Source organism: Grammomys surdaster, unplaced genomic scaffold (assembly GCF_004785775.1).
Source record: "Grammomys surdaster isolate TR1022 unplaced genomic scaffold, NIH_TR_1.0 125985, whole genome shotgun sequence".
Lineage (NCBI taxonomy): Eukaryota > Metazoa > Chordata > Mammalia > Rodentia > Muridae > Grammomys > Grammomys surdaster.
In genome coordinates, this window is record NW_021620801.1 from 4,909,298 (window position 1) to 4,920,036 (window position 10,739).

The 10,739-nt window shown below is 38.8% G+C and overlaps 1 protein-coding gene across 5 annotated transcripts in view; it reads left to right on the top strand.

Annotated features, from left to right (window-relative positions):
• Fndc3a (fibronectin type III domain containing 3A) overlaps positions 1–10,739 on the top strand; it is a 159,477-nt gene that overhangs the window by 122,887 nt on the left and 25,851 nt on the right. For all 5 annotated transcript variants that reach the window (XM_028754218.1, XM_028754215.1, XM_028754217.1 and 2 more), the window contains 3 exons: positions 7,465–7,622; positions 7,727–7,786; positions 8,760–8,898. In XM_028754218.1, coding sequence (XP_028610051.1) covers positions 7,465–7,622; positions 7,727–7,786; positions 8,760–8,898 — 357 coding nt within the window. The remainder of the gene's footprint in view (positions 1–7,464; positions 7,623–7,726; positions 7,787–8,759; positions 8,899–10,739) is intronic.

A 10,739-nucleotide genomic window follows, 5' to 3' on the forward strand; every position in this document is an offset into this window, starting at 1 on the left:
CTGGGGGGGGCATTCTTGTGGAGCTGGGGGAGGTATGGGATGTGGAACAGTCAAAAGGTGGACAGGGAGTGGGATAAAATCTGGAGTGTAAAAAAAAAGATTAAATAAACACTTCAACTATTACAAAAAAGGTGTATATACATTACAAATGGCTCATATAAAGGCTATGACAAGATTGCATATTCATACAAAGTGAAAAATTTCATACCTGTTAAGCATAGGAAGTTCTCCACTGACACCTAAAAGAAACAAGGAAATGTGATTCTGGGATCACATTTTCTGTTTAAAAATTACATGAAAATGTTCACTGAATCATTAATATTCACAAAGGGTGGAACATGAAATGCATAAATTATAATTTTATTCAACAAAATATGAAGAAAGCAGAAGTAGGCAAAGGTGCTTTGACAGAAATTGATATCATAATTATAAATAAATCAATAAAATAGTCTTGGCTAAAACTTTGTGGGAAGTAGTGAAAAACATCAAAATATCATAACACTCACTCTGATTTGTTCTTTTCTTCCTCTACTTTCTAAGTGCTGTGACTCTGCTCCATTATATAAGCAAGCTGTCAGAAAGACCAGTCACTAAGATATAATCCTGGCTCTTATGTAAAGGTGTAAGTCAGAGATACACAGCCTAACAAAAATAAATCTCTGTAATCATTCCTCCATCATCATGATTAGCTACTTGGGATTCATACCCAGTGTTTGGAAATCATTTCTGTGAACTCAATGATCAATACACACTTTTTAGCCTGTCCCTCTCCCCTATCTCTCTAATAAGGGCATATACTCTTTGTTTCCATGGCCTGATTTTAATCTCTTACTATGTATGGCTTGTGTTCCTATGTCATACTATTCTTTAAGAAATTAACCTACTCATTCATTCATCCAGAAAAATATTTACTGAGCTATTTCTGTATGTTAATAAGTAAAAAAAAAAAACTGTGTAGACAAATCTAGTATGGAAGGTAGAGTAATGTGAAAAGTAATATTTTAAATTAAAGCGATGAGGAAAATGCCACCAGGCTTCCAAAGAGGGAGACAAGTGCAGACAGCATGGGACGAGAGACAGGACTAAGACCACTGTCAACATACCATGGTGAAGGATAGTACAGGAGGCCCAGAACTTTTCCAGCCAGAATAAGGCCATTTGACAGTGATGAAAAGTGTTCTTCAGCTTACAAAGCAAAGGACTTTATCTCTTCACCCCCAGAAAGCATGTATCATTATAACAAGAAAAACACTTGGAATTTTTGCTTATTTTTGCACAAAAACAAATTAAAAGTTGTTGCCATTCTTAACACCTTCTCCACAAAGGTGTTGTACATTGTTCTGACTTTGCCTCTGAAAGTGTGACTGCAGCAGTTCTCATCAACTAGGCCGCTCATGTCTGTCTTCTTCTGTGAACTCCAGTTGATACATTTGAATACTCTGGCTCTCTTTCTCATTCTAACTTGTTTCCTCTTAAGAATGGACCATGTAGATGGAATAAACATAAGACAACAGTAGCTGACAAGTTTGCTGACATCAGTCTCTTTTCAGAGTATTTGAGATACACATGTGTTACTTAGTCCCTGTTCTACAGATAAGAACTGAAACAAGCAAGTAAGGAGTACTAAGAGCCAGGGCTGGAGTGCAGGTGGTCCCCAGAGCTTTGACCTAGTGCTTCTCGAGAGGTTCACCTAAGAGGAAAGTCAGGGCTCACAGCATGACCATCAGTGTGATAGTGTTCCCTGTCAGTGTGATGTGTGGTCTGCGGGTCATCTCTCCTGGGTTTCCTGGATGGTTTCTTAGATGGCTTTGGTTGTGCAGCAGCTTACTTGTGTGCAGTAGTGCAAAGGAATCACCTTTTAGAAGGCTCACAGTTGGTTGTCCATCCTAAGCCCAACATGACTTCTCTTGGACGTTTTTGCCATGATTATAAACAGATAGTTGAATAAAGAGCAACACTCTTATTGCTGAGGTACAGATTAGAAAAGAAATTTCAGTAAGCTTACTACTTCAGCTTTAAAAATAAAAGTAGCCTACAAATTAATTACATGTTTAATTCTAGAAATCTGTAGTGTGTTCTGGAGGAGAGCTGTGGGTTCTTCAGAGAGCCTCATCTACTTTAACAACTGTCATTGTGTCTGTGCCTGTGATGGCAGAAGAAGAACTGTGTGGCATGCTAAGGGCTTTCAGTAGCGTTTGGCAGAGTCGCCTTCTTCCTGGCAGTTCAGAAGCTCAGCGTGTGCCCATATAGGACACATACACTAACACAGCTGTCTGTAATACGCAGCTGCTCCAGCCTCCTGAGATCCTCTGGTACTAGCAGCAGTGCTTGACAGTAGAACATGACATGGGCAGTAGAATGCCCCATACCAACCAGATGTCCAGGGTCACTGTGTCAAACCTTTTGTGTTATAAACTCTTATGTAAAACCAAAAAAAGAAAAGAAAGTAAAAAGAAAAGGAAATTGTTCTACCTAGTAAGATTTGTGTTTGGTTGACATAACAGCTAATGTTGATTTTTGTAGATTAAAAGTGGCCACAGAAAGTGAAGTGTTAAAGTAATCTACCTGTTATTATAAAAAGAGGTAGTTTAGTAAAGTGTCTTATACTCAAAAATGGGGGAGGGGTAATTTCACTCTTTTAGTTTTTTATTTAATGTTTGAGTGATTAATTTGATGTCTCTGATTAATTTTATGAGCTATAAAGTAACAGGTTTTTTTGATGGTTTTGTGTGTGGCTTTGTATGCTGTAGTATATTGAGGTCATATAAAATTAAATATATTTATTCATTCCATAAATATTTGACCCTGAACAAAATGCCATTTGCCATACTTGGAGCTGGAGATGGACTGTAAAGCAAAGTGTGGTCCAGGTCTCTTCAGCTTCCTTTAATAGAATCATTCTCACATGATACATGTAAAGTTATTAAGTGTGTGGGGGGGACTGGAGAGATGGCTCAGAGGAAAAGAGCAGTTGTTGCTCTTACAGAGGACAAGATTGAATTCCCAGCATCCACACAGCAGCTCACACCTACCTATAATTCAAGTTCCAGGAGCGTGACACCCTTTTCTGGACTTTGCAGGCTCTTATGTGTTGCAGAGAGGTATATGCAGGCAAATCACATATATACATAAAATTAATAAATGTTTAAAGTAAATTAATTTTAAAACAGTTTAAAGGTTGTGAACCATCAGAACAAAGAGAATGCTATCCAAGTGTTTAATAAGGAAACTAAATCTTGGCAAGGACATTAGGGAGATTTTCTTCTGAAAGAGTGTTAGAGCTGAAATTTCAAGGAAAGATGGGTGTTTGGTGGTTGTGGATGGGGCAGAGGGTGTGGGGCCAGTATTACACACATAGCAATGTGTAAAAGGCACTGGCCATGGCCCATTGGAGAAGCATAATTAATTGTAGCGTACATATGTGCCTACATAAATGAAAAAGATGGTCACTTGTGCAACTCAGCTGCATGCTGTAGGAAAGTCAGTTTGCATTTTAATTCAGAGTGACCTGTCCTCTTGGGGTGAGTGACCTGGAATGTCGCTGAGCCTTGCTGAAGCCATTTCTTCTGTAAGATAGAATAGAAGGGTGCCATAGCCTCCTGTATATTGAACTGGCCATGCTAGCATAGTGGGTTGTTTGTTTGTTTGTTTGTTTGTTTGTTTTGGGAGGGGGGATCTTTGCTCTGAGTTTAAAAACCTAACATCTGTTTCAGTCATGCCTGGAAGTAAACGTGTTTGCTGTTTGCTCATTATTGTCTTTCTTCAGAACCATTCTCCATTCTCTGTGTTTATGAATTCTAGAACTGTCTGTCTTCAGATTTCATAGACAAAGCCCTCAAGTTCCTTTCTCACTTTGTGTGTGTCATTTGTTTTCTGAGACAGTGTCTTCTTATGTGATCCAAGCTGTCTTCAAGCTTACAGCCCTCCTGCCCTAGACTCCTGAATCCTAGGATTGCTAGTGCACTACAGGCTAGCTCCTCTCTTCTTAATCACACATCCATCCAACGGTTGAATGCGGCTGTTTTTTCTACTTTCACATTTTTGGAAATCCAAAAATACTGTAATTTTTACCTTTACAGTCTTTGTCACAGTCGTGGCATTCTGAGTTCCTTTCAAGCTTACCTTCCGGTTAAGTTTTACTGTATTAGAAACTGGCAAACACAACAACCTGCCTCACAGGTTCAAACTTAGCATAACAATCGAGCAACTTCTAATGGCTTTTTCATTGTCTGCCTATTCTTGACCATTGTCCATTTTTATACCTGTTCTTACACAGTTGTGTACCTTCTTAGCTGCTACGCAGCATTGGATTCAGCTCTGGGTCCTCAGACTGCTCACTGCTTGAGTGTCTGTGAGTCACTTAATGCTTCTAAATGTTCTTCCTGTAAAGACAGGTGTGCATGTTGTACCTGCTTTAGAGAGCAGTGGTAAGCAAATGAGATGGCCATGGAAGCATATTATATTTAAAACAGCACACAAGAGAAAGCAGTTACATCTGGTTTCTAAATCAGCTGAAAGGCATCCTAAAGAGCACTCAAATGGGATGCTTTGTCGGCAACACTTAAAAAATACTTTCAAAACTTCTCCTGGTTTTTGTCTAAAATGAAGAAGAAATAGAATGGGAGATGCTTTGTGCTTTTCATACATCATCAGTGGCCACTTGCTATCTGGGTTCCGTAGGCTGCAGTGTCAGGGTCACCTCTGATTCCTCCTTTACCTTTAGTTCTCCTCCAGCTGTCAGCATCACTGAATTTCTGAGATCTGTGCTTCCCTGCCCTGTCTCTAACACACATCAATCTTCACTCAAGAATTTTAGAGTGCCGTGTGTAGGTCCACTTTTGTTTCTTTTATATAACTTTTTAATAATCCACCTGGGCCCAATAACACAAAACAGCCTTCTAAAGCGTTGTTTGTACTACATTCCTTCTTGTTGATTGCCATCCTGGAATTGACACTTCTGGTCACTTAGTATTTGATACTACCTTTGTCTTCCAGGACATTGCTACCTACCTGTCTCCTGTTACCCTTTCAAAAGAGTCCCCCCCACCCCCCCCCACACACACACCTGGTTCTTATGAGAGTGAAGTTATCAGGTTTTCCTTAAAAGTTAACTTTCTGTATAAGCTTAGGAAATAAATCATTTCCGAATAAATCACCTATTCTCCTAGTTTTAGGAGATCTAGATTAGATTTTCCTAATCCTTCAGGATCTGTTAAAGCAGTAGGTGTGGTGGTGTGGTGGCGTGGTGGCACGCCTACAGTCCCAGCACCTGGGAGGCCTAGGCAGGAAGGGTCTTGAGTTCCAGACCACTTGGGCCATGTGTATGACAAGACTTTGTTTCAAAACAAAAGCCTGCCTCAACTACCAGCTAATAGCCAGATAGACACTGTTTAATGTAGGGTCATTTTAAGTCCATTGAAGAATTTATGACAGTATTACAATAAGTAAACTTTTGTGTTCCCGTGACTTAAGAAAAGCAGAAAATATGCAATTTAGAAATTATTCAGGCTTGGAGAACTTTTGGAGAAAGTTATATTCACTGTTGGGCTTGTTTGTCCTGTGATGTGGTTTAATTTTATACCTGGAAACAATAACTAAGAATATATACGAGGAGCTCAAGAGATGGCTCAGCAGTGAAGAGCACTGACTGCTCTTCTGAAGGTCTCGAGTTCAATTCCAAGCAACCACATAGTGACTCAAAACGATCTGTAATGGGATTTGATGCCCACTTCTGTAGTGGCATCTTCTGTGTAGTAGTCAGAAGACCACTACAGTGTACTCCTATACAATAAATACATAAATACATAAATATATAAATAAATACATAAATAAATGTTTTTTTAAAAATAGATATATGATCTTTTAAATTGTATTTATCTCGTGTGTCCCTAAGTGTGCATGCCATGGTACTCATTTGAAAAATCGGAGAACACTGTGAAATCAGTCCTCTACTTGTGTAGTTTCTGGTCACAAACTTGGGTCACAAAGCTTACATAGCAAATGCCTTTACCCTCAGAGCCATCTCACCAGCCCCATTTCTATGCTAATCTTTAAGCTATGTCTAATTCCTATATCACATACCACTTTCTTTTCTTATTAGGCTCCTACTATAAGAGAAACATACACTCAGAATTACTCCAATAGGAGCGTGTGTGTGTGTGTGTGTGTGTGTGTGTGTGTGTGTGTAAAACAATTAAAACTTCTTGTCTTTTTCCTCTTACAACTCCTCTTCTACACATGAACAAAAAATAATCCCAAAAGGCAGCAGTAAGTTTACTCGTATAGTACATTTCAGGTGTCTTTGAGCACTTACTGTTTACAAACTGATATAAACTTCTACCCAGCTTTTCTTTTTTCCATACCCTTAGGTATCAGCAGTATATTAATGAAACTTTTCTCATTCCTTTTAAACACGTAAATAAGAATGTTTTAAGAGGCAACATCAGTATTAGAGGCCAGCACCCCTATTTCTAGCTTCTTGCCATTAGTCATGCTGCAGTGAACATCTTGAAGTGTGTGTACTTGTACATTTTTGCAATTGGTAGGATGGTGTCCTGAGAGGAGAAAATACTGAAGTGAAATTCTTAAATCTAAAAGTAAATATAGCCTGCCATGGAAGTACACAGGTTTATAATCCCAGGATTGAGAAAGCTGAGACTGGAGGAACTCACGTTTTGGTTTAGCTTGGCCTATATTGTAAGACCTGAGATAGATAGATAGATAGATAGATAGATAGATAGATAGATAGATAGATAGATAGATAGATAGATAGTGGAGGGAAGGAGGAATGGAAGGAGGGAGGGAGGAAAGGAAAGAGGGAGGGAGGGAGGGAGGGAGGGAGGGAGGAAAGAGAGATGGGGGAGGGGGGGCAGGCACTACTTTTTTCCCAAATAGCCCTAAGCAAGGGCTGTAACAACATACATTTCCTGTTCTCATTCTACATGCCCATTTCTCTGGACCCTTAATGTACTAATACTTAGCTTTTTCATATTCTCCTGTCTGGTGGTTAAAGCAGTGTCTTGTTGAAACAGCTGCCTTTATAACAGTGCATTCACCTACACTCTTTAATGTGGTGCGTTTATGGTTTGTCTCCCTGAAACATTCATGCCCTTCGTTCATTTTTCTCTGAATTCATTTTGTTCCCTTCCTGTTATATACTCAGTGGATAGAGAAATGAACTCTCAGATAAGTTTAAAAATTACTTTCTCCCATCTTTTTATTGTGGCACTCTACAGAGTTTATTGTGGTCTGGAATGGACCACATAAGTCTTTCTATTTTGTCTATCTTTCATCTTCTCAACAAATTCATCTCATCTGTACATGGAGCATCCTGCTGTGAGCTGTTTGGGGTAGTTTAGGCTGCTGCTGCTTTGTTCAGTTCTGTGCCCATCAGAGAGCCCACTACTCATTGTGCTTGCACATTTGCTTCAGGACGCTTTCACCTGTTGGCATTTTGTTTCCTAGGCCTCAGACATTCAGGCAAGGACAGTACTGCTCACCTGGTCGCCTCCTTCCAGCTTCATTAACGGTGAAGTGAATGAGACAACTGTACCAGAGTTCTTCAGTTACGAAATCCTGGTGTCAAGCACTGGAAAAGAAGGGAAATACAGAAGTGTTTATGTGTAGGTGTTTTCTGGTCTTGCTCTTCCATGTTATGTGGGTTAACAATTTGTGATTAAGGGCTTATTGCTAATTGTACTACATATTCTTTTTTTCCCTTTCCCAGAGGAGAAGAAACAAGTGTCACTTTAAATGATCTCAGACCAGCCACAGATTACCATGCAAAGTAAGAAGTGTGTTCCCTTGCATCCATGTGACAGGCACCACAGAGGGCAAGACTTTGCTTTTGTTGTTGTCATTAGTGATTGCCTTTAAAATCTAGAATATATTTTAAACAAATAATGGACTTTAATTTTCCTACTAACATTACAAGTTCTCAAAATAACCTACAACACTTAAAAGCATTTAAACTTAAATGTAAATGTTACAGTAAAGGAAAGAGCTAATTACCCTGTTTGAGAGATGAAGGGTTAAGACGACTCTGTAGAGGATCTGCAGTATTTGCATTAGCACTGCAAGCTTGCCTAGCCTCTGAGGTGTTTATACACAGAATCATAAACAGTGCTTGGTTCACTCTGATGTGTAGTGATATGCATCATGTTTTGCAGGGACCTTGGGATTTTAAGGATCTCAAAATTCCACAACATTTATTAGGAACAATTCTGATAGTGCCTTATAGTTTCCCAGTATATTTCAGTTTTACTCTGAGTCCTCCGCAGTAAGGACCCAATACTTAGTCACCCTGTTTTTAAAAGAACATTTACAGTTTTAGGAGTATTCCAGTTATACAGTAACACTGTTTTCTGTACTTTCATTCAAAGTAGTATCCAACCTAATCTGTTTCAAACTGGATTGACAACCATTACTGAATCATGAATAGTGTGGGTTAATATTCAAAAATTTTTAAGCCAATAATAGAGACTCAATATAACTAAGAATATCTTTTTGGAAAATTATTCATTTGGGAAGTGTGTGTGTGTGTGTAGAGACATGCCTACATTTTAAAGTGTCTTTCTTATTTTGAGTTATAGTAAAATAAAAACACTGGTTTATACTATTTTCCTGTTTTTAAGGGACACTTTTTACTTCTAGATAATACATTTTCTTGGTAGAATATTTGTAAGTCACCTTACTACTTGTGTATTTTTAAAACTGATACTGTTGAAAGTAAAAGTGGATAAAACTATTTTATCCCATAGAGTGCAGGCCGAGTCCAATTCGATCAGGGGAATCCCTTCCGAAGCCGAAAGCTTTACGACCTTAAGCTGTGAGCCTGATGCCCCCAATGCACCAAGGATAGCCAACCGGACCAAACACTCACTCACCTTGCAGTGGAAGGTAAGACTAGTTTATAGAGGATTTCTAAGTAGACATTTCTTCTTTTTTCCTTTTCCTCCTTATGTTAAATGTCAATTGTTTTTGGAGACCAAAAGAGTGTTAACTCAAATAACATGTTCTTTTCATTATACAATAAAGTTAGGTGTTTGCTTCTTATGTCTTTAGATAACTCAATTTCTATTGCTGTTGTTTGTCACTGACCTAAACCAACTTACAGAAGAAAGATGTTTATCATATCCTACAGGTTACACTCTCTCATTGGAAGTTAGAGCAGACCCATGGAAGAATACTGCTTACTGGCTTACTCCCAGGCCCACCTGCCTAGAGATAGGATCTCCATGGTGGGCTGGGCCCTCCCACATCAACTGGCAATCAAGAAAAAACCTCAGTCTGATGGAGGTGATCCCCATTTGATTCTCTCTCAGATAACCTGGGGATACACCCTCTCATACTGGAGATTGGAGGATTGATGATACAACCTTCCGTGTGTTAGGCAAACACTACAGCTGACTTTTATCCCCATTACCCCTGCTTCTTTTTTAAAACTTGCTGTCATCCTGTCTCAGTTGTCTTAGTAGCTAGATTTACTTTGAAGGCCTCATTTCCTCTTTTGTATAATTTCAACAAAGGGACAACATAAAGATGGGATGATAATTCCATGAGGTATGGTAAAACGCTCTACACTTAATAGTTTCCTTGGAGGAAAACAGGAAGGTGGGCTTCAGGTTATAGAAAGTAGACATTATAGCTTCACACTCACCCCCCCCCCAAAAAAAAAAAAAAGCTTTTTAAGGAAAAGTAAACATGAGGCCTTAGCAGCTAGACTAAAGCAATTTAGAACCATGAAATCTTGGAAAATAAATTTTTACCTTCTCCTTACTTGCAGTCTCTGTCTTTGAAGGCTTTTCTTCTGTTACAAAAGAGTTGGGATTTCCAAGAAGCTTTTCTTTCCTCTCTTCTTATTATAGTCACTTTGAACTGTTCTTGCTGTGTCAATCAGTAGTTACTATTCTGACTCACACACACACACACAAAAAAAAAATTAAGATGTTAGGAGTCTCAGAGTCGAATTTCTTTAGATAGAGTTTTAAGAAAAGCCAATGATCATTTGTTCTACAAAAGAGAAGCGGATTGAAGTTGTAGGAGGAAAACTTATTAGAAAGGAGACTGGAGTTCTCATTCCAAGAATGATGAAAAACTATAGTGAAATGCCAAGGAGTTCTCCGAAAGCCAAACCGATTACTGAGCTGCAGTCTGTGGTGATGAGCAGGCTATGTCAGCAGCAGGAATCCCAGCACAGCCCTCTCTCCAGCAGCATACCCACTAGCCCTCTGTTCTTTGGTACATTACAGAATAGTCTATTTACATTGTAAGGTTAGTTACAGTAAAAGTAGTGGGAATTTAAACCTGATAAAATCTTATGGGCAAATGATTGTTTTTAAGAATTATATAAGTTAAAATAGTTGTTAAAGGAGATTATAGAGTATTCAAAAAACTGTAGGTGGTCTCTTGCTTTATTTTTTTATTTTTTATGTGTATGAGTGTTTCCCTACTTGTATTTATGTGCAGTGTGTATGTCTGATGCCCACTAAGGCCTAAAGAGGGCATCAGTTCTTCTGTAACTGGAATTAGGGACAGTTGTGAGCCACAATTTTGATAACCAAACCTGTGTCATCTGTAAGAGTACCAATTGTTCTTAACCATGAAACCTACTCTCAGCCCCTCTGTGACCATTTTATGTCACAGAGAACATTTGTGACATAAAGTAAGTTGCTTGTTGTTTATGACTAATTTTCTCTCTCTCTCTCTCTCTCTCTCTCTCTCTCTCTCTCTCTCTCTCT